Raw genomic sequence first — 23,371 nt, 5'->3', positions numbered from 1 at the left:
TCCTGCTGCTTTTGCCTCCTGTAGCAATTTCCCTGCCCCAGCCCAGCCCCCTGAGCTGCTGGCATGGGCTTTTGTAGCCAGAGGTGTTGGGTTGAGCCCTGGCAGCAGTGCCAGCTGTCACTGTCACAGCCTCGTCCCCCAGGACACAGCTGGGATGTGTCACTTGGCCACTGTCCCACCCTGGTGTGGGTGGCTCCTTTTAGAGGTCTGGGGTCACCCTGTGACTGCATCTGTGAGGGACAGGTGCTGTTGGTGGCACTGGGGGGACAGAAAGTTGTGTCCCACAGGATGTGGAGGGTGAGGATTGGACATGGGGCTGTGAGCAGGACATTCCCATCCCACTGGGAGTCTGGACCCCTCTGGGACACGTGGCCAGAAGAGGGGAGTCTGTGCCCAGGCTGTGAAGGGCTGGGTGATCCCCATCCCACCCATGCTGCTCCTCACACCTCAGGATGTGCCAGGTGGGGACAGTCCTGTCCCAGGGCACAGGCAGCAGGTGACAAAGCTGGGACTGCCCCTCTCTGCATCCCCGGGGAGCCAGAGGGACTTTGGGTCACCTTCCCTGTGTCCCTCTGCCCTGGGAAGGACTGTGGCTGTGCCAGGCTGGGGCTGGCACAGGGGAGGCTGATGAGGCTGTTCCATCCTGGCAGCTCCTGCTGTGCCCTGAAACAGCCACTGTGCATTTCCTGGGCACCAGGAGCTGCTGGCACTGGCCTGGAGACCCCTGGATGGCACTTTCTGCAGAGGGTGACTGATCTGCTGCTGCTTTCCTACTGCCCAGGGCTTCAGTGCCCTGCTCCCCCCTGCCCCTGCCCCAGGGAGAAGCACATCCTGGCTGAATCTGGCGGTGGCAGGGCTGTGAAGCCAGGGCCAGAGCTGGGTTCAGCCTTTTCAGCTGTTGGGAGCTCTCTTGGGAGGGATGTGGGGCGCAGGTGAGGTTGGGGGAGCCTCCAGGGATGCTCACTCCTCGCTCTCATGGCTGTCCCCTCTTTCCCCAGCATCCTGGACATCTTCCCCACGCTGGTGGCCCTGGCTGGGGCAGCACTGCCCCCAAACAGGCGCTTTGATGGCTTGGATGTGTCCCCAGTTCTCTTTGGCTGGTCGGATGTGGGGCACAAGGTAAGGCAGAGACACCCCTGGTGTCATCCCCTCCTGACAGCAGGTAAAACAGGTAAGTGGTGCCTTGGTTAATTAATTAATTAATTAATTAAATAAAATAAAATAAACAATGCAGTAATACAAAACAACAGTGTCAGAGCCAGAACAGGCCCTGTCCCCCTGTGTGTCAGGGGGTGGCACAGCCCCATCCCATGGGGGCTCAGCCCTCCTGCAGTGCCAGCTGTGCTGCTGCTGGAGCAGGGATCCTGCACAAGGGGGGAGTTTTCCTCTGCAGCTCCAGGGCTGCTGCAGATGGGCCTGGGCTCCCTCTGGCAATGCAGGGCAGCAGAAAGCTGCTCCTCTGGCAATGCAGGGGGCAAAGGCTGCTGGGTGTCCCAAAGCTCAGATTGGATCCAGGTAGGAATGCTTGGCTCCTCCCCTGGGTGGAGCATCTCCCCATGGGATGCTGGAATTGGATCAGCCCTGCAGGGACACTCACTGGCCCAAAAGGGCTTTGGGTTCATGAGGATTGTTTTGTGCTTTGTTCACAAACCTGGGATCAGAGGTGGAAATGCCTGTGCCTGCAGCTTGGCACCTTCCTGTGCCTCAGAGCTGTGTCTGTGACCAGACAATTCCCACACAATCCTGTCATTCGTATCAATGAATCCACCCTCTAGCAAACCACCCATCGCTCCAAGCACTACCCCCTGAACCTGACCATGAACTTAAGCTTCTTTGACCAATTTTCAAGTCCATCCCTCCTAGGAATCCCACTAATCCTCATCTCAATAACATTCCCAGTTCTCCTACTACCATCCCTAGACAACTGATGAATTACTAATAAGTAATTATTAATAATAATTAATAATTGCTAACAATTAATAATTGATGAATTACTAACCGACTCTCAACCCTCCAACTATGATTTATTTACCTAGTTGCAAAACAACTAATAATGCCCCTAGACAAAAAAGGACCCAGGGACACCAGCTGGGGTGCTGAGGGCTGTGGCAGCCTGCAGTGCCCAGCACGGCACCTGTCTGACCTGTCTGACCCCAAAAGGAGCATCAGGGTGGGCAAGGGCAGCTCCCAGGGCTCCAGACCTGCGTATGCCCTTTTATTTATTGCACCACATCAAGACACAGCAAACCTGTGTTCTTGATCAAACAGATCAAACACAAACAAACACAAAAAGTGTTCCACTGGGACAGCCTACCCCATATCCCACAGCTCCTTTCACCCCAAAAACCACAGTTTGCAGGACAAGCAGGGTGACCACGCGTTTGTCTCGGAGTTCACGGGATTTTTGCAGACCCAATAAAAAAAAAAAAAAGAAAAAGAAAAGAAAAGTGGCTTTAATAGCAGTCCCGTGGGTAAATCCTGATTTTGCTTTTAAAGTACACCCTCTGCAAGCACTGTGAGCCAGCTCCCAGCGGGATCCTGGATTTGTTCCGGTGTCCATCAGGGGTTTGGTATTTGCTTTGTATTTATGGAACCCTCTGCTGAACTGGGAGATGGAGCAGGGAAGGGGATGGGATGTGGCCAGCACGCTCTGCTCTGCTCTGCTCCTCAGATTAACCCTGCTGGGAGCAGGGCACTGGGACTGCTGGGAGCAATGGTTTCCTGGGAGCAATGGTTTCCTGGGAGCAATGGTTTACTGGGAGCAATGGTTTGCTGGGCATGAGCCTTTCCTGGGAGCAATGGTTTACTGGGAGCAATGGTTTGCTGGGCATGAGCCTTTCCTGGGAGCAATGGTTTACTGGGAATGAGGCTTTTCTGGGAGCAGTGGTTTGCTGGGAATGAGCCTTTCCTGGGAATGAGGTTTTCCTGGGAGAAATGGTTTGTTGGGAGCAATGGTTTGCTGGGAATGGTGGTTTTATTTTGGGAATGATGGCTTGCTGATACTGGTGGGTTTTTGGGAATGATGGCTTGCTGATAGTGGTGGTTCTTTGGGAATGATGGTTTACTGGGAATGAGGTTTTCCTGGGAGCAATGGTTTGCTGGGAGCAATGGTTTGCTGATAGTGGTGTGTTTTGGGGAATGATGGTTTGCTGGGAGCAATGGTTTACTGGGAATGAGCCTTTCCTGGGAGCAATGGTTTGCTGGTATTGATGGTTTGCTGGGAATGAGGCTTTCCTGGGAGTAATGGTTTGTTGGGAGCAATGGTTTACTGGGAATGATGGTTTGCTGATAGTGGTGTTTTTTTGGGAATGATGGTTTGCTGATAGTGGTTTTTTTTGGGAATGATGGTTTGCTGGGAGCAGTGGTTTGCTGTGTGTCAAGGGTGCAGCCATTCATTCCTGTGTGGGACTCCCCCCAATGGGTGGGATCACCCTGCCATGGGGTGGGCTGCCCTTGGAAGGCCCCCCAGCCCCGTGGGGTGGGGGGGAGCAGCCGTGTCCCCCTCCTGTCCCCCTCCCTCCCTCTCTCCCCTCCTGGCTCCTCGTGTCCCAGGCCCTGCCCGTGAGCGGCCGGCAGTGACCCCGTGCAGGGTTTCCCTTGACACAAATCCTCCTGAAAGCAGCTCCTTGCTCACTCCAATGCCCAATTTCCACACTTTCCTAATTGGGGTGGCTGGAGCTCCCAGTGTGGGCTGTCCCAGTGTCCCAGCCTGTGCTTGCTGCTGGCACAGGCAGGAATGGGGCTGGGGTGACACCAAGGTCCTGCTGAGAGCAAGGGCTGTTGGCAGGAAAAATAAACCACATCCTCCAAGGAGCACCGAGGGTACCAGGGGCTGTAAATCCCTCTGTCCATCAGCTCAATGTGAATAGCCCAGAGCACCAAGTTCAAGCAATGAATTTTCAGGAGAGAAAAGGCTTCCCCCCCACCCCTGCTTCTCTATTTTTTATTTATTAAAATAATAGCCATGGATTAATGGAAGTGTTCCAGGTCTGGGAATGTTTCTTGAATCAAAACAAGCTCCTTAATTATGCAGTAAATTATAACAGATTTTCTAAGTGTGGGATTTTAAGAGGTTTAGGAACGTGGTTGTTTGTAGGAAGGGAGATTTGAGTGCCCTTGGCAGCATCCCAGCTGTGCTGTTAAAGGTGCAGGCAAAGCTCTGAGGCTGGAGACAGATTAATTGGTTCAGTTCCTGGTCCCTTGGCTTCACAGGGCCTTGAATATTTGCTGATTCCTGCTTTGGAGCTCTTTTATCCTGCCCAAGGAGTGTCAGCAGAAGGACACTCTGCAGCAGAGCTTCCTCCTTGCACCAGGCTCACTCTGCACCACCTCCTCCACTTCACACCCTTCTTACATTTCCCCAAAAACACAAAAAGATCCAACCAAATTACAAAAGATGATTTTATAACAAATAATTTACCTTACAACTGAGAGCAATAAAAGAAAGTGAGAGCATTTGGAGATCACCCCCTGCCTGCCCTGAATCCTGGCGTTTCTTGCATGAGCTTCCAACCAGTCCCATGTGAGATAGTGGCTACATCCAGACCAGGCAGAGTGGATGGACACCTCTGGGTGCCTGGGGTGCCTGGAATGCTCTGCCAGGCAGTGTGGATGGGCATCTTGGTGTGCCTGGGATTCTCTGTGCCAGCCAGTGTGGATGGAGATTTTGGGGTGCCTGGAATTCCCTGTGCCAGGCAGTGTGAGATGGACATCTCAGGGTGCCCAGGGTGCCTGGAATGCTCTGCCAGGCAGTGTGGGATGGATATCTAGGGGTGCCCATTGGTGCTCTCTTTTAGACAACATGGGATGAACATCTCTGAGTGCCTGGAATTCTCTGTGCCAGCCAGTGTGGGATGGACATTTTGGGGTGCCCAGGGTGCCTGGAATGCTCTGTGCCAGGCAGGGTGGGATGGACAGGAATTCCCTGTGCCAGGCAGTGTAGGATGGACACCTCGGGGTGCCCGGGGTGCCCAGGGTGCCTGGAATGCTCGCTGAGGGGCAGGGCTCCGTGCCGGGCACCTGCTCAGGCACTGCTGCACTCATCAGCTGTGAGTGCTGTTACTAAACTTGGCACTGCAGCTGCCTACAACTCCAGCAGATGTTTCTAATTTTTTAGCACAGTGGAAATTTCTTGAATCACTTTTTAAACTCAAATCCCAGGGAGGAAACCTCAAGTGACTCATCCCTCAGCGAAGGCGCTGGCTCCGCGGCAGATGTTATCAGAGAGAGGAGCTGCTGGAGTGTCCAGCTCACTTGTCTCCTCACTCCCCAGTGCCAGAGCAGCCCTCCTGTGCGGATCAAGTGTCCTAAATACCAAAAGGGAGAGAGATTTGAGCCACCCCTCCCTCCTCTCCTCGCTGCTCACCCCGTTCCTGGCTGTTGTCAGGGAAGGGAGCCCTCGCACAGCGGGGTGAGTCAGACGGACGGGAGGGATGTGGGAGGGATGTTCCAGCACCTCACCTTCCCCTCTGCTCCATGAGCTCACCCTCAGCTCGTGGCTGGCTGCTGGCTCCAGCCTGGGGCTCAGCTCCCTTGGATGTCCCCACTGCTGGCTGAGCTGTGAGCACCCAGCGAGGCGCTGAGACCACCCTGGTTCCCAAATATTATTCAGGAATATAGTGGTGGGACAAGGGAAATGGTTTTAGAGTAAAAGATGGGAGATTTAGATTGGATGTTAGGAAGAAATTCTTAATTTTAAGGGTGGGAAGGCCCTGGCACTGGTTATCCCAAGAAGCTGTGGCTGCCCCATCCCTGGAAGTGTCCAAGGCCAGGTTGGATGGAGCTTGGAGCAGCCCAGGACAGTGGAAGGTGTCCCTGCCCATGGCAGGGGTGGCACTGGATGGGCTTTGGGGTCCTTTCCAACATAATCCAGTCTGTGATTTTATGATAATTTGCTCTGCTCTGCTGAAAGCCCCAGAGCCTTTGTGATCCCTTTCTTGCCACAGAACTGGGAGGTAAATTCAGAGGGTCCTGCAGGGCCAGGAAAGTCCAAGGGAGGTGTTGGTGTTTCCTGGGGCCCTTCTGCCATCATCCCACTGTGGCGGTTTCAGCTTGAAACTGAGCAGAAACACCAATTTCATGTAGTGGTTTTTGTTCACCAATCTGAGATTTCCCAGCCAATGCACGAATTAATGTGGTGGGTTCAGTGTTGGCTAAATTCAGAATTATTTACTCATTTTCTTGCTGAGACAGAATCAGGAGAAGGCAAAGCAGCTTCAGCACTCACAGCTCTGCTGTTGCTCAGAGCCCAGGGCCTGAATGATGGCTGTGAATGTGTTCAGGGGGGGGATGTGGCTCCTGTGGGGAGGGAGTGGATTTCATGGGGCAGGTTTTCCCTGCCTTGGGCTGACAGGAACTGTCCTGTCCTTCCTGCAGGTTCTGCTGCACCCCAACAGCGGCGCAGCAGGGAAGGTGGGCGAGATCGAGGCGCTGCGGCTGGCCCAGTACAAGGCCTTCTACACCACAGGTACTGCATCCCTACCAGAGGGTCTAAAGTCTAGGAAGAGGCTTCTGGAATTCTCAGATCCCTGCAGATGCAGGTGAAAACCAGCTCAGGTTAATTCAGCCAAGAGCAGACCCAAGGATTGCCGAGCTGTGTCTGCAGGGTGGTGCTGCAGCCTGGGGTTGTGTGACCGTGTTCACAGGGGTCTGAGGTGAGGGAAGAGATGAGGATCTGACTCCATGATTCAGAAGGCTTGATTTATTATTTTATGATATATGTTACATTAAAACTATACTAAAAGAATAGAAAAAAAGGTTTCATCAGAAGGCTGGCTAAGCTAAGAATAGAAAGGAAAGAATGATAACAAAGGTTTGTGGCTCAGGCCCTGTGTTCAAGCCAGCTGACTGTGATTGGCCATTAATTAGAAACAACCACATGAGACCAATCACAGATGCACCTGTTGCATTCCACAGCAGCAGATAATCATTGTTTACATTTTGTTCCTGAGGCCTCTCAGCTTCTCAGGAGGAAAAAATCCTAAGGAAAGGATTTTTCATGAAAAGATGTCTGTGACAGGGATGGTCTCAGGAATAAGAGCTGGGATGGGGTGGGAATGGGCCATCCTGGGTGGTGGGTGAGGAGTACAGAGGTGATCCCTGGACCTCTGTGACTCCAGGGTTTTTCTCCCATTTCCTTCCCAGGAGGGGCCTTGGCCTGTGATGGCAGCACTGGGCCGGCACAGCAGCACCACCCACCCCTCATTTTCAACCTGGACCGTGACATCCAGGAGCAGGAGCCTCTGGATGTGGCCTCCAGGGAGTACCAGGCAGTGCTGCCTGCCATCAGCAGGGCTTATGCCCAAGCCCTGCAGGACATTGCAGCAGACAATGTCTCAGTTGCAGATTATTCCCAGGATCCAGCTGCAATTCCCTGCTGCAACGTGCAGCACGTGGGCTGCCGGTGCCACGGAGCCACGCGGGATCCCCACGTGGAAAGCAGAACACCCTGGCTTTGTCTTTAAGCCAATAATTGCTCAGGCTGCTCCTTTCCCAAGGGTGGTGTCTGTGAATTGCAGGCTGGAGGTGGGATGGAGGCTGTGGTTCCCTTTGCTCCGTGCTGGGAAGAGGGAGGTGAGCTGGGTGTGGGTTTGGGGGAGCACACAGAGGGTCCCCTTTGGACCTTGGGCATGTGGAAGGCTTTTTGTAGAGCTCTTTATCTGGGAAAAAGACAGCTCTTGGATTAAAACTACCTTCTGCGAGAGTTGGCTTTGGGAGAGGATTCCTCAGGGAAATTTGCTTGGTTTTCCTCTAAACAGAAACCTTCCAGGAGCAGCTGTGGGAGCACAAGGCAGGGGAGGATGGGGCTCACAGCCTCGGGCAATCAGCCCTTCTGCTGCACACACCCTGCAAGTTTGGTGGCTGCAGAGAGAAAGTTCCTGGCTGGCACAAGGGGAGTGCTCTGGGAAGGGAGCACCTGCCCCACCAGCTGCCTGCTGAGGTTCTTGAGAGGGGTCATGGCAACACCCAGATGTCTGTGGAAGGAAGGAAGGGGGTCCTGGGCTGTCCCAGGGCTGCCATCCGTGTGGGAAGGATGCTCAGCTTGTCCTGCCAGGGGGGAGCTCAGGACTGTGCTGGGACATCCAAGGGTTTGGGAGAGAACTGGGGCTGCTCCCCATCAGCTCTCAGCAAACAGAAGGGTGCAACTGTGGGGTTTTGGGAGGGCAGGGTTCCTGCTCTGGGGTCTCCCAGCAGATCAGGGCTCCAGGCAGAGGAGCTGCTGCCCATCCCAGTGCAGCACAGATGGAGTGGAACAGCTCCTGTGGGGCCATTCCTGGGCAGGTGCAAAGGCCTGGGGAGCTGCAAAGGCAGAAATGAAGGTGCAACTGAAACCTGAGATTACACTGGGATTTCTCAGCAGCTGAGTGAGGGTGTTCTGAAACCATTCTGGATTCTGATTTACACACCCAGATCTTTCTTTGGCTGTAAGAGGACTTGTGTGGACTCACCCAGGTGTGCTGCCCTCACCCCAGCCCCAAAACCCCTCCTACTCCCCAAACTTAATCCAGACTGACACCTTTAGGGCCCCAAAAAGAACAGCAAGAGCTGCCAGGGACAGACTGTGACTTTATTCTGTCTTTCAACATAGCAAATGGCATCTTCTCTAATATCACTGCAAAAATACTTTGCCTGGGTTAAAATAGTCTGTATATACTGTACAAAGACATAAGTTTAATATCTCTTCCTATAAGTACATTTATACACATAAAACAGCATAAATTAGAAAAGGGACAAATGGGTATATAAAATTCTGGTTACATACAAATCTGATTAAATTAGCATTTACACTGTGGTTCTAACATAGAGTTTGTTAAATAGAGCCATGTGCATACAGTACATTGACACCCCACCCAGACACAAATTAAAACAGGGGCTAACAGGGCCAGGTGTTCACTTACACAGAGGAAAAAGCCTGGCCCAACCTTAATTTGTATATTTTTTTTCTCATCTTGGGGACTCACAGATCTGTTCTTCGAAACTCCTGGCTTTTCCAGAGCACCTCCCAGCAGCTGTCCCGAGCGTGGCTGTTTGGCTTCTCCTCATGACCTCTTCGCCTTGCCCGGCTGCCCTCCACGGCACAAGATTATCTACCAAAATCAAAACACAAGGGCCTTACTTTTCCCAGCACCAGGGAGCTTTTCCAGTTGGTTTTACGCACATGGGAGGAGCAGGGGGAGGGATGTCCCGCAGTGTTTTACTTTCCATTCAAAGGCAGATTGGGGAGAGGTTTATTTATTTGCTCTCCCCCTCCTCAAATTGACAGTCCTGGGAACAGGAACCATCTGGATCAGTGATAAGTGGGTCTGGCCTCTGGCTGGCACTGGGCTCAGCAGAGCCAGGCTTTGGGGAGTGCAGTTCCTGGGGGTGAGGTGCATTTGCCACTAAGTGATCCCAAAAAGCTCAGCTCCGGTGTGGCTGGAGGGAAAGGTTTGTGCTGGGCATCCCTGCATTGCTCTGGGGTCTCTGGATGGATCCCAGAGTTCAACTCCAACATGTGAGACAGGATTAGGGGAGGGGAAGCTCAGCCTAAACACCAGCAAAGCCTCTGAGTGAAAGAGTAAGGCAGGAGCAGAGAACAGGCAGCAGCAGGACCCTGATTCACCTCCATCAGCTACTCCTGCCACAGAGATCCTGGGTGAAATGTGCCCCTGCTCCTCCTAATGAAGCCTGGGCAGCCCTGGCACAGATCTGTCCCAGCTCCAGCCCTGCCAGACATGACCTGGAAGGGATGTGAACCCCACAGCTCCTGCTGCAGAGGCTCTCTGGAAGGGATGTGAACCCCACAACCTCACAGACCTGGAAGGGATGTGAACCCCACAGCTCCTGCTGCACAGGCTCTCTGCCAGCTCCTCCTCCCAGGTCTGCCTCTCCACCATCACTGGCCAGGTTTCCAGGCACAGGCATTGACACTGGATGGCACAACTCCCAGGGGACCTCAGATAATGTACTGATAAGCTGGGCTTAATCCTGCAAGCCCCAGCTGCCCAAAATGCCACTCTGAGCTACAAAGGCAGGAGCCAGGTTCTGCCAAACTCCCTCATCCCCTATGACACATTATTACAAGCAGAGCCTCGGTGGAAAGTCTGTGGCCTTTCCTCTGCTACCAGCCAGCTGTTAAAAAATAATCACTTAAAATAATTAAGTGTCCATATCCATGCAACAGAATGAGGGAAACACCACTGAGCAAAGAGCCAGGAGGAATCTGGGCCAATACTGCTTCCACAGAGCCAGAGATGTATCTGCAGCCTGGCTGTATCAAGATCTGTGGTCTGGAGCAGCAGAGGGGTGTGGGGACCCCATGACAGGGCACTGATTTCTGCCCTGTTGTAGATTTTTTCCCTCCAACAGGCAGCAGCATCCTTTGGCAGCACAGGAGAGTGCCCAAACTGTTCTGGAGCATCCAAAAACTAATGGGAAAGAGATGGTTTTTAAGAGTGATGGAGTATCAGTGAGGGGAAGCTGCCTTTGAAGAGCTGATTGCAGTCTCACTTGACTTAATGAAATGGCTCTCCTGATAAAGCTTCACCTCTGGGCCCTGCAGCCAAATGCAGGATGGATCACCTCTGCCTGGAAAGCACTGAGCAATCTGCAGGAAGAAACCATCTTTCCTACTGAATCCCAGGAGTTTTGGGCAGATCCCCTGGTTGCACTCCCCAGCTGCTTGCAGAATCCTGTAGGATTTATTTTGCCAGATCCTGCAGGATTTCTTTTGGCAAACCTCACAGCAGTGCCTTGCCTGGCCCAAAACACACCCCAGCATCTCCCTGCACCACTGGAAACCTCACTCCCTGCTACACCCACAGAACAGGGGTGGCTGCTCAGGCAGGTGAGCAGAAAACTGCCCAAACTGCCAGTGTTTTGCAGCCAGAGCTGGCTTTGCTCTTTCCACCCTGTAAAATCTGCTGCTGCTGCAGGGTGAGGGCTCTGCAGCCTCCTCCCTGCACATCCAGCATGGCACCCAGGGCTCCAGCCCCCTGTCCCCCTCAGTAACACCTGAGTCCTTCCTGCCCAGGACCAGCAGTGACTTGGGAGTGCTCAATCCACCCCATCCATGCAGGGATTGTCACTGAACTGGTTTAACCTCCTTCTGCAATCCTGGCACCAGCAGCAGCAACATCCACGTCCCCTCTTGTGAGGCCACTTTTTACGAGTCCTCCTTGGGCTCCTCATCTCCTCTCTGATCTGTCCCTCCTTCCACTTAATGAACAGGCAGTGTTTGACAGATTTTATGTCAGGCTGAAGCTGGTTTTCCTCAGTCTTTAACAGCAGAGCCTCTGAAGTCTTGCTTGAGGTCAAGGGAAGACAAGAGGTTTCAAAATGGGGAGAAACTGTGGGGTTTGAGCACTGCTGTTTCTCCAGAACCATGTCTGAGTTCAAAGCCATACCGTGGGCTGCGGGTGAATATTCCATTTTGTCACAAGTTTTGAGGTTTTGAAAAGTCTTTTTGTTGCACACTGGAAAACAAACAAAACCCTTCCCATGTTTCCGCAAAGCCGAACGCTGTCAAAACATTTTTGTTGGATAAGGTCAGGTTTTCTCCCCCTCCTCCTCTGCACAGGAGTGACCGATGCCTGAAACCCCCTTCACTGAGACTGGAGATCTCAAGTGCTGAGAAAACAGCCAAGTTCAGTGAAATCCAGAGCATCCAAACATCCTGAGTGCTCCCACTGCGAGGGCAAACCCCAAACCCAGGAGCGGGGGCTTTATCTGGAAGCTCCATTTGCTCAGGCACCGTTATCAGGGAGTATTTTTGGAAAGCACCTTCCCTTCCCACACCACCTCCTCCCTAACAATACACATGTCACTGCTCTGTCAGGTCAATGACAGGATCTGGAGGGATCAAAGTTCATTTCATAAAGCACCTGCTGTGCTCCAGCAGGGGTTTGGGGCTGCTTTCATCCAGCCCAGTCCCAGCAGGAAGCCTCATTCAGGAGCAGCATGATCCCTGCCTGCTGGCATTTGCTTGTCCCCAAACCATGAGTTCAAGAGCAGGTTTAGCAGAAGGAAACAAAGGACTTCTCTCTGTCCCTGCTGCTCCTTCCAGGGGCTTGGGCCATCACCTTCTCTGTGGGCACAGCGAGGGAGACATTTTAAATATCCTTCTTGAGTAATGGAGTCGGACAAGTGGGAAATTCCTGCTCCCAGTTTGCAGCAGGGAATGGTGCAGGTAAGGAAAGAAATAATCTGAGGGTTGTGTGAGTTGAGCTGGGTTTAGGTGGTGCTGGCTCAAAGGAGTCATGAGCCAGCCTCCCTTTATCTAAGTAACACTTTGCCTCAGCTCAGAGGAAGGTGCCTCACAGAGGTCAGCTCAGCACATGGAATGAGTCCTGGAATAAGGTTTGTACTTCCTCCTTTTCAGGCAAAACTCCAGCAGCAGGATATGTAAAAATGAAGTAAGGAATTCCAAAAGCCTGCCAAGCCTGCAACCTGAAATCCATTACAGTATTCTGCTGCATTACTGCTATGAAGACACCACTGATTACAACCAGATCATAGCACAGACCAACATTTGTCCAATTAGGGGTTAGATACTTAATTAATGAGTGTGGAATAGGAAAAGGAGCCAGAAAGACACTGCCAGGCTGAAGTTAGATTGAAAAATTCATTAGCTCCTTCCAATGGTAACTGAGAAAGTGCCACACAAAAATCATAAAATGGTTTAAAACTCTGTTATTCCTTTCATCTTTGTACTTGGAAAAGGAGTTTCCTTCTCAGTTACCTTGGAAATGAAGAGACTGGTGAGGTTCAGGTATGTTCCAGTTGCATTCCATGAACTAACACAACTGACTGAAAATGCAACGGGGTATTAAGTTTTTATTTCTAAGTTGTTCCAATTAAAACTATTCCTGGTAATATTAGAAATCTGCTCAAGGCACAAAGGTTAGGTCTGGATCTGAACACCATTCAGCAAGTTTGTTCAGATCTATCTCTGTTTATGTTTGATCACTTTTGCCCCATCCCCAGCTGCTGTTAGTGGGGGTGTCATTTCCCTGGCACTGTCCCTAGAACCCATCCAGTTATTTTAGGCTTCCCAGTGAGCTGGGACAAGGAGGGGACCATGGAATCTCTTCTGGGAAGAGGTTACTACTTCCTTCTCAGCATGAGGGCTGCACTGCAGGTTTAGGGGTCCCGAATGCTCACAGGAGGAAACTCATTCTCATCATCCAGACAGACTGGTCCAGTCGCAAACTCGTGCTCTGGGATAACCTCCCCCCGCAGGGCTCCGCCGTCCTCCGAGTAACCTGGCCAGGGGAAAACACCAAGGGTTAGGCAGGAAGGGATGGCACGAGGCTGCACACAGCAGCACACACTGTTACCACCTCTTTAGCACTGAGTTGCTTCCTCTGCCTTCATGGACTGAGGAAGAGGAAGGTGTCTCCATGGATACTATGGATTCTAGATGAACTACATGGTCAGCTCCTGTGGCAGCAGCTTTCCTCCTCCTACCATGAACCCAAGCACCAATTTCAGAGTAAGATCTGCATTTGGATGTGGATCTTACACTTGGGAATATAATGAGATAGTCACCAGTCACCCAGTCTTTTCCTGCAGCAGTTTAGTGCAAGGTGTACCAGCTTCAGGGACTCTGTGGCAATCTCACCACAAAAACAGTGACTGACTGTGTCAGTGACTGACACAAAACCAGTGAGCCTGACTCCTACACCCATGGTCACAACCCCTGGAAACCACCTGGCAGCAGCTGCTGTCTGCCAAAGAGTGGTTCCTGCTCTGCCCTGGGCCTGTCTGTGGCACAGGGAGCAGAGCAGAAAACTCGTGCCCTGTTTTTGTGGCAGGGGATGAACCCGGTGAGCTCCAAAGTCCTGCTGCCCCAGAGTGCAGTGCACCTGTGGTGATCCTGGATGAGCCCTTGGAATGTGGGACACTTTCCCCTTTGCCCCAGGTGGTTTTGTGGCTTCTGCCTGAGGAAGGGCACACGTGGTGCTCACCTGGCATGGTCGAAGTTGAAGGCACTGTACTTTGTCTGGCTACAGTTGCTGCATAAGATTGAGGTACTGGAGGCTGAAGGTCGTTTTCTTTGTTCTCCTCCATCCTTCCTGAGCCAAGCAGACTAATTGTACAGATCAAGAGAGAGCAGAAGAGTTAGTTCTGATCCTGGCTGTTCCTCCCCAGCTCCAGCTAAGACAAGCCCATGCATCCACATCTCCTCGAAGCACATCACCCATCCCCATCACCGCATGCAGCAGCCCCAGCAGTGCTGTGGACAGGGGAGCATTGTGCTCCACAAGGAAAGCAGGGGGTGAAGAAGGAGATAGGGGAAGCACCACTTCAGCTGGAGGACAATGCTGGCATGGAAACAGAAGGGAACAGACTGACCACAAAAGCTTTAGGTTACAAAGGCAAACAGTGTTTCTAATCACAGAGGGGGCTCCGAAGGGCTTCCAACAGGAGCAGACTAGATGGGAAAAGCAGCCCTGGCTAGTTTAGGACGGAGTTTAAGCAGAGATATCATATGATGTAATGTAACTCATGACCCAAGGGCCCTTTTCAGCCCTCTGATGCTCAGAGGAGCCCACATGACAAGGCTGGGGGCTGCGGGCGGCGCGCGCTGGACAGCGCAGCTTTGAAGTGCTTTTGTTTTGTGGCTTTTCCAAAAGCTGCTGGCACTTTCCTGGCTGGCAGCCACCTCCCGGCCTGGAGCACATGTTACATCTCACCCCACCCCAAAGGCTTCACATCTGGAGCCAAGCAGCCCAGATGTGTGCGGGGGGGTTCCGTGCTTAATGGGATTTGCATATGGCCTGAAGAGCGGCGGGGGAGGCTCTGTTTTCACAGGATCCCAGAATGATTTCGGTTGGAAAAGACCTCTGAGATCATCGAGGCCAACCTTTGACTGATCACCACCAGCCTGTCACCACACCAGGGCACTGAGGGCCACATCCAGTCATTCCTTGAACAACTCCAGGAATGGTGACCCCACCACCTCCCTGGGCAGCCCCTTCCAACGCTTAACAACCCCTTCCACAAAGAAATCCCTCTACTTTGGCCTGGGCTTTGTCCACAGAAGCTCAATGTCACTCCACACCATCCTAGCCCCAGTCAGCTCTCCAGCACCCACTCCAAGCTGGAGAAGGTGCTCTGCTCTCCTGCCACCACAAAGGTCAGAGCTCTGCTGCTGGGGCATCTCCTAAAGCACAGCCTGCCCAGCCTAAGCTGGGATGTCCCACAGCTGCCATGGCATCTGAGATGTCTCAGGTTTCTCCTGCAAGAAGCCCTGTGTCCCTGTGTCCCTGCCTGCTGCTGTGCTTCCCAGCCATGCCTGTCAGATCAGGGAGCTCCAATCACAAACTCAGTTCTAATTTTCTTGCTCCTACAGCTCCATTTTGTGCTGCCAGGTGAGATTTCCCTTAATTTCTTAAAATATCAGCCTCTGTATGAGGTGTGAGTGGAGGTAGAGTTACCTGTGATTTTTAATTAGGACACACTCCCCTCCATCCTGGGGGTCCAGGTTATAGATGTAGAGATGTCCATCCGACGTCGTCACCAACAGCCGAGGCAGCTTCTGAATCCTGCTGGGAAAAGCATCCTGAGGCCAAAACCCTCACCCACAGACACAGCAGCACCCACCCCAGTGCTCTGCAGGCAGGGGATGAGGTCAGGCTGGCCTGGCCAGGGCTCAGCAGGGTCAGCACGTACGTGGACAGGGCACAGATGTTCCTCTGGCCAGAGATGTTCAGCCGGACGGTGGCAAAGGCTCGGTCCTGGCTCATCATGCCGGACACCTGGGCAGGGAGGTAGTTGGTGGCAGCCTGGAACATCTTCCCCATGTAACCACTCCAGGTTGGAGGCTCCTCTGGCCGGCTGAGGGGGTCACAAAGCAGTTACAGTGGGGTTAGCATGATCAGTGTGACCGAATGTCAGGAACAGACCTGATTTCACATGGGTGAAGGGTTTTCTGGAGCACCTTCACATTGTGCACCAGCCTGGCTGGAGGTCACAGGGGACAGTGGCACCTAATAAAGCCAGGGAGGCCTGGAGGGGCTGACAGCAGGGCTGCAGTGTGTGGCTTTCCAAAGAGTCCCTGGGGACACAAGGACACCATGCACCTGGAATTGCTCATGGAGAGTACATGGTGAGGACGTGGAGAGCAGCTGTGTAAACAGAGCTTTGAAGCAGACCCAGCCCTGGGGCAGGCAGGTTAAGCCAGGCTAAGCCCTCACCTGTCTGTGAGATGCTCCAGTTTGAAGATGTGCACGGTCTCCGTGTTGCTGGAAGCACAGAGGAACTGGGAATCCATGCTGAACACCAGGGAGCTGATGTTCACATACCTAGAGCCAAGGACAGCACTGTCACTCCCACAGCAACCCACTCAAGGGGAACTGCTGGGTTTGCCTCACAGAGGAGGGGATGGGCAGGAAGGAGACCCCTCCATGGTGAGGATCACCCTGCACAGCTGCTGCTGAGCCTGTGAGCTCACTGAAGAGCCATTCCCTAATCCCTTTGCTCAGCAGGGCTGGGGGTAGCCCCGAGCTAATCACAAACAGCCAGAGAGGTGGAAATGTCCTTGCTCACAGAGCTGCCTGTGGAGGCAACATCTGTGCCAGCCTCACTGCAGCTTCTGGTGCTGCAGAGACCAGGGAGGATAGCCAAAGTGCTGAACAGTGGGACACAAACAGCATCTCCTGCACAGGTTCAGCAAGAATGAGGTCTCTGACAATGCTGGGGACTTCACTATTTCAAATAAGAGAAAAGAAAGGACACAGTAAATGGAGTGACTCCATGTCTGTTCCCTGCCATCGCCCTGTTCTGTGACACACTGGAAGGAATCAATGAGCTGGGCACAGCCTGGCACAGTGACATTTCCAGCTGATACGTTTGCTCTTGTTTTCCTTCTGCAGAAGATGCCAAAGCCACCAGGATCTGAGGCTGCCCTGGGTCCCTGTGTTTACACTCTGGCTCCGGGAGCCCTCTGTGTACTTGTCACTGCCAGAAGAACGAACTGACCTTTTCATCCCTCGCCGGAATTCATAGAGTTTTTGCCCCCCAGGAATGGAAAATACACGAATGACGGTGCCCTGCAAAAAATGCAAATGGAAATACCACGTAGGAGCAGGCCAAGGAACCCAAGCCCTTTCCCTGACACACCCAGGAAACTCAGGATGTGCAAAGGCTCCTCCTGTTTGCCAGCTGGGCTCAATCTGATCCCATACACTGACCAGTCAGCGGCCCTTCTGTGCTGGCTGTGATTGAGAGGGGCAGCTCAGGGGTGCTGATGCAGCCCTGGGCAGAGGGAGGGTACTTGCAGGCACACTCACTCACTTTTTCAGAAGCACTGGCCAGCTTGGAGCCGGTGGAGTTGAAGGTGAGAGCAGCCAGAGGCCCATCGTGGGCAGGAATGGTGCAGGCTGTTTTCTGTAGGGCACAAGGGAACGTGAGAGCAAAGGCACACACTGGTCCTTGGACTGTGTGGGCAAAGGGACATGCTGGTCCTTGGACTGTGTGAGGGCAGGGCGTTCCTGCCTTGCAGCTATCCACACCTGCTGATATGGATTCACAGGATCATCATGTGCTCATGGGATCCCTTCAACATCCTCAGCACTTTACCTCTGCCCTGCCTTGAGTTCATTCCTCTGCTATCATGGCCATTGTGATTACAGGACACTCACCCCAGGGGCAGAGAACCTCAGCTCTCCACCTCTCCAGGGTTCAGCATTGTGCCTGCACCCTCTCCAAAGTCTGGCCCTGCCCTGCAATTCCCTGTGCTGCACAGCAAGTCCTGCTGCAGTGACACCACCCTGGCACCTGCAGGGAGCCCCAGCCCTTGCAGCACCTCTTGGAGCAGCAGCATTTTCCCTGTGCTCTGCTCCTCCCCTGCTGCAGATCCTCAGCTCTGGCTGCACGTACGGAGCCACCAGCCTTATGTAACTCAAAGCCCTGGCATAAACAGCAGATAATCATGACCCTGCATCCAGCCAGGGACAGATTTCCTAAGGGGACTTTGGACACTTTGCCCTCTCTGTGACTTTGGGTCAGGCATCCCTTCCAGCCCATGGTGTGGCAAAGCTGCTCCAGCTCCTGTGCTGTGCCTGGAGCAGCTCCAACCCCCCTGACCCACGCTGGCCACATCATTCCCCTGGGATCTGCTGCTGACGCTCCCACAGCAACCCCAGTGTGAGCCTGGCAGTGGCCCTGGGGCTGCAGGGCAGTGGGTCACGTTTCCCTGAATATCCTGTGCTGGGAGATGCACGTCCTGATCTCAGAGCTGTCTGCTCCGAGCAAGGGGGATCCGTCCAGATGTGCCTGCCAGGCAATTCCCTCGCACTCCAGCTCGGTGGAGTGGATTTATTCATCCTTCCCAAGGGCCCCGTTGGCTTTGCTGTGGCTCTGTTTGTTTTCAGCCCGTCGGTATCCAAAGGCTGAGCCTCGCACTTACCAAAGTATTTCCGTCGTAAAGCGCGATCTCTCCGCTGGTCGCGCTGCCGGGATAAGCCAAGTAGGAGTTGGCGTGGTTGATGGAGAGAGCACACAGACCTGGCAGGGGGACAGGGACACGGCTGAGGCTGTGACTGGGGGAGCACAGCACGGGGCACGGCGGGGGTTCGGGCTCTGGCTCCTGACACTGCTCGGCCCCGGCGCTGGGAACACCTCGGCCGTGGGGACATCTGCTGGTACGGGACAGAACGGCGGCTGTGCCCTGCCACCCTCCCCGAGCACAGGGAACCCAGATCCGGCTTTTCAGCACAGCCTGGGCTCTCCCCCTGCATTACCTCCCTGGAGAAGGCAGGAATAGGTGCATGAGACAGCACATGTGGGTCTGAGTGCTCACAGCACTTCCTGTCCAGCCACATCTGGACACATCCAGATGTGCACAGGGTGTAGGTGCTGGGTTGGAAGCTCAGAGGAGCACCCCAGTGTGGGTGCAGCTCTGTTGCAGCCTGGCTGAAGGCAGTGCCATTTCCTTCTGCTCTGAATGGAAAAGGGAAGCAGAGAAAGACAAAGGAAATGCGCCGGCTGTGCAGGGAGTTTCTGGCTGACAAGGAACTTGAACATAGTGAAATCTCCAGCACAGGGGGAATTCTTCCCCATAAGAGCCATCTGGTTTTGTGCAACACGAGCACAAAGGTTCCCAAATGCTCCTTTCGAAGTGGGCAGGAATTACGGGATGAGACAGGGACGGATGGATACGTGTGTGGGTACATCCATCCGCTGTCCCCCAGGTGACCTCGGAAAAGAGCATCTCTTCCTGCCTCCTTCCCGCTGCTGGCTGAGGATGCAGCCCAGTGAATCCTGTCACACACCAAACGTGCCTCACTCGCTTCCTGCCCCACATCCATGTGCTCACAGCCCTCCCAAACCCCACTCCAGGCTCCAGCACGACCTGAGCTTCCTGACCCGTGGCGGGAGTCCCACCTAATCCCACGTGCGGAGGAAGCCGCGGGGTTAAAGGCAGCGGGGACACCCGAAGGGGCCAGCAGGACATCCACAGACTGCACGTAGATGGGATGGGATGGGACTGAAGGGGCCAGCAGGACAGCCACACACTGCACGTAGATGGAATGGGATTGAAAGCGACAGCAGGACAGTCACACACCAGCAGGACAGTCACACACTGCACATACATGGATGGGATGGGATGGGATGGGATGGGATGGGATGGGATGGGATGGGACTGAAGGGGCCAGCAGGACAGCCACATACCAGCAGGACAGCCACACACTGCATGTAGATATGAGATGGGACGGGACTGAAGGGGCCAGCAGGACAGTCACACACTGCACATACATGGGAAGGGATGAACTGGCCAGCAGGACAGCCACACACTGCACGTAGATGGGATGGGATGGGGTGGGATGGGATGAGATGGGACTGAAGGGGCCAGCAGGACAGCCACACAGCAGCAGGACAGCCACACACTGCACGTAGATGGGACAGGACGTGCCGTGCTGTGCCGTGCAAGCCCCGTGTCAGGACACGGCCCTGGCCCCCGCCCAGCAGCAGCGGGGAAGGATCGGCCGGAGCTCTCGTTTTAGGTCATTGTTTATAACCAAACAAAGACAGCACAGCACAGCCAGGAGCTGCAGGATCGGCCAGAGGCCCCAGGGATCCGCTCCCCATCCATCCAGAGGCGTGCACATCATCCAGGAATGGCGCACCGGGAGAGGCACGAGGAGCATGCACGGCAGCAGCAAAGGCAGGCAATTAAAAGGCAATTAAGGAGGGAGGGATGGGAGGAAGGCAAAGATAGCCCAGAGACTGCGGCTGTGATGAGCATCCTGCCCCCTCTGGATGGCGATTCCCCAGCCCAGGCAGCACGGGGGGATCAGCAGAGCCCTTTCAGACAGGATCAGGGAAGGCTGGAGCTGAACAAAGCGAGCTCTGAGCCGGGTGAGTCACCCGCTCCCTGTGCTCCTCTGGCCGGCAGAGCAGCCGGAAAACCAGGCCAGGGGAAAACACAGATGTGAGTGTACTGGGCTGACCTCGGGGACACACAAAGAACAAGGATCACAGGGCCACGGGCAGCCTCTGAAGATGCTCCTCTCCCCTCAGCAGCAGCCCCCCAGCCATGGTGAGGGTTGGTGCTGCAGTGATGGGCTCAGGCAGGCTGGCACGGCTCAGATGGCACCTCTGCGAGTGCCACGTCACAGGTGGCTTCCTCAAGCAGCATGGAAAAATGCTACTGTGCCAATGAAGCCTGGCCTTGCCCTCAGGCCAGCAGGTCCAGGCACATCCAGGGCTTGGGGGGAGCCATAAGGTGGTTTCCAAAGCTGCAGTCACTCCCAAGATGTGCCCACACAGCACACAAGTCACCCCAAGCACTGTGACCTCCTTGGTTCAAATCCTGCCCCTGATGTGAATCACATGAAAAACAACTGTCTTGGACACCGTGGGCATTTTCCTCTCCTACGTGGAGGAGGCTGGATCAGGAGCCAGGTGCTGGCCAGGAACAGGCAGAGATCTCACTGCGACGGGCCAGTGTGGCTGCAGCAAACCCTGGTCCTGCCTGTGCTGCTGCCACCGTGCCCAGGGCACACACTTTAGGGGGGTGGCACATTCTCCATGTGCTCCTAAACCCCCCAGCACAGATTCCCACTCCTAAACAAGCTGCACTGAGGCTGGACTGCCCTGACCTACTGGACACACCATCCTTGGGGTCACACTTGGAACCAAAGCAGGTGGCCCAGGGACAACAGGGACACTGCACTTGCCACTCAGCTCATTTCAATGACAGCTGCTGCAGTAAAAGGGGTTTAAAACACTAAGCCCATATGAAGCCTGTGATCTGCAGCCTCCCAGTCCTGCCCTGCTGCTCTTAAACCATGACCTGATCCTCCAGCCACTCTGCAGAACAGCTCCAGGCCTGGGTATCCCTGCCCACCCTGCTGCTGGGCCTTCTCAGGAAGGTTTTAAACTTTAATTATATTTGCAGCATTCAGCATGTTTAATCCACACAGACAGCCCATCTGGTGAGACCTGAAGTAGGTCAGGGGAGCTGCTGGCAGAGCATCCCTTGAAAGCCCCGAGGCCAAGCGTGAGCCCATCAGCAGCTTCCCAAGCACCCAGCCATGAAAGGATGCTGCAGGACAGCACAGCATCGTGGGCACCCAGCCAAGCTTCCCTCTCTGCTGCTAAAAATAGCCTCTCCCAGCAGCAGGAAAGCCGGATTCCCCCTGTGCCACACCCACAGGATCTGTGCTGCAGCCACCTGCCCTGCCCCTGGCCTTTGCAGTAACAGCAGGTGGCAGCTCCTGGGAACTCCCTGGCAGGGACTGGGGCTGGGCCTGGCTGTGTGCTCTTTCCCCAGTGATCACTTTGGGAGCTGACCCCAAAAGGAAGTCAGACCCTTCTGCCCATCTCTGCTCTCCTTTGATGCATCAGCTCTGGGTAGAGCAGGGGATTGCTCCAGACAGGGCAGGGCTTTGCTCAGGACAGAGCTGGGTCACAGCCCAGGCCTGGCAGAGCTCAAGGAGAGTCTGGACAATGCTCTGGGATGTTGGGATGCTGCTGTGCAGGGCAAGGAGTTGGATTCAGTGATCCTTGTGGGTCCCTTCACCCTCTGCTCCATGCATTTCTGACTTCCCAGTGCTGGGTGAGCATGCACAGGCCACAGGCTGGCTTAAATTCTAACAAAGCTGTGGCTCTCCAAAGCTCCCTTTCACACAGTTCTGCCATGCTCACCTGTTGTGTTGGGAGGTGTATCCATAATAGTCTTCAGAAGCTTCATGTCCTTGATGTTATGGATGTAGATGGATTCTTCCAGGCACACCACCAGCCTCTGCAAGGACACAGGGGACATGCACAGTGTCTGGGTGCTGCTCCCACACTTCCCAAACCCAAACCTTTGCTGTCAGACAAACCCAACAGGAATTTCCCACACAATGAAATGGAACAGAAACGTGATCTCTTCTGCTTCTCCATCCCCTCTCACATTAGGGTTTGTACAACTCTTGTTTTGAGAGTTTTTGCATCCAGTCTTGCTTTAGAGAGATGAAAAAACACCATGGCTTCTCTGCTCCTCTGCATCTTCCACACCCACAGCAACAGAAGGCCCACCAGGGTCACACCCCACTCAGGCCTTGACTGCCATCCATCCCTACCCCAACTTTGCTCTGCAGTTCTTATCAAATTACTCTGATCATAAAGACCTGGCAGCAGAGAGGCTGCAGTCCTGCTTGTCAGTGTGCCTCCAGGTGGGAATGCAGGCCCTTTGCCTTGACTGCTTCCTCATCTGGGACACAAATGGAGCTGCTGCCTCTGCCACTGCTCCTAAGCTTAATGCACCTGCCCAGCACATCAGTGTTTCTTTTCCCCTTGGGTGTCAGCAGGGAAGACTCTGCTTTCTGTGCCCTGCAGAACTGCACAGACACAGAGCTGAGGCACATTTGTTAGGGACAGTCACCCTTGCACCATCTTGGCTGAGGGGCTGGGATTTCCCAAGTTCAGGTGCTTGTACCTCTTCTGCTGACCCTGCCAGGAACATCCACCCAGCCAGGAGGAGCTGCCAAGCCAAGGGGAGGCAGGGCAGAAAGGCAAAGGGAAGCCTGATGCTGCAACCTCAGCCCTGGCCCACCACCTCTGTGGCCACTCAGCTTTGTGTCACCACTCAGCTTTGTGTCACCACAGAGGCTTTTTGCACAGAGGCTTTTTTTGGGACCAGGCTTTGGGTCTGGCTGAAGGGCTGAGCTTTGTAAGTCCAGCAAGTGCACAGCTTCACCTCCTTTGGTGCCAAGAGTCCAGAAGCACTACAAACATCCCAATAAAAGCCTAAGCCCAGACCCCATCCATCCTGAAGCTGGAGCACCCAAATCCATGTCCAGGAAGCCTCCACCTCTTCAGAAATGAGGCCACTTATTTAGTATCTAAATGTGGAGCTTAGTCACTAACTTGAAACACCCACATTAAAAATCTCTGCCTT

The 23,371-nt window shown here is 54.0% G+C and overlaps 2 protein-coding genes across 4 annotated transcripts in view; one reads left to right on the top strand and one right to left on the bottom strand.

Annotated features, from left to right (window-relative positions):
- The window catches only part of ARSG (arylsulfatase G), a 23,770-nt gene extending 16,070 nt beyond the window's left edge, over positions 1-7,700 (top strand). For both annotated transcript variants that reach the window (XM_005428672.2, XM_031063344.1), the window contains exons 9-11: positions 999-1,119; positions 6,376-6,466; positions 7,144-7,700. In XM_005428672.2, coding sequence (XP_005428729.1) covers positions 999-1,119; positions 6,376-6,466; positions 7,144-7,463 — 532 coding nt within the window. In that variant the 3' untranslated portion in view covers positions 7,464-7,700. The remainder of the gene's footprint in view (positions 1-998; positions 1,120-6,375; positions 6,467-7,143) is intronic.
- An 845-nt stretch (positions 7,701-8,545) lies between these two features.
- WIPI1 (WD repeat domain, phosphoinositide interacting 1) overlaps positions 8,546-23,371 on the bottom strand; it is a 19,308-nt gene continuing 4,482 nt past the window's right edge. The window contains exons 3-12 of one of the 2 annotated variants that reach the window (XM_031063343.1): positions 22,135-22,231; positions 18,392-18,489; positions 17,278-17,370; positions 16,963-17,033; positions 16,179-16,286; positions 15,655-15,819; positions 15,420-15,527; positions 13,947-14,068; positions 13,141-13,241; positions 8,546-11,453 (exon numbers count right to left, since the gene is read on the bottom strand). In XM_031063343.1, coding sequence (XP_030919203.1) covers positions 11,373-11,453; positions 13,141-13,241; positions 13,947-14,068; positions 15,420-15,527; positions 15,655-15,819; positions 16,179-16,286; positions 16,963-17,033; positions 17,278-17,370; positions 18,392-18,489; positions 22,135-22,231 — 1,044 coding nt within the window. In that variant the 3' untranslated portion in view covers positions 8,546-11,372. The remainder of the gene's footprint in view (positions 11,454-13,140; positions 13,242-13,946; positions 14,069-15,419; positions 15,528-15,654; positions 15,820-16,178; positions 16,287-16,962; positions 17,034-17,277; positions 17,371-18,391; positions 18,490-22,134; positions 22,232-23,371) is intronic. The other variant, XM_014310206.1, reaches the window with a different exon arrangement.

Source organism: Geospiza fortis, unplaced genomic scaffold (genome assembly GCF_000277835.1).
Source record: "Geospiza fortis unplaced genomic scaffold, GeoFor_1.0 scaffold153, whole genome shotgun sequence".
Taxonomy (NCBI): domain Eukaryota; kingdom Metazoa; phylum Chordata; class Aves; order Passeriformes; family Thraupidae; genus Geospiza; species Geospiza fortis.
Note: the sequence above shows the minus strand (reverse complement) of the source record. Positions and strands in the feature narration are given on the sequence as shown.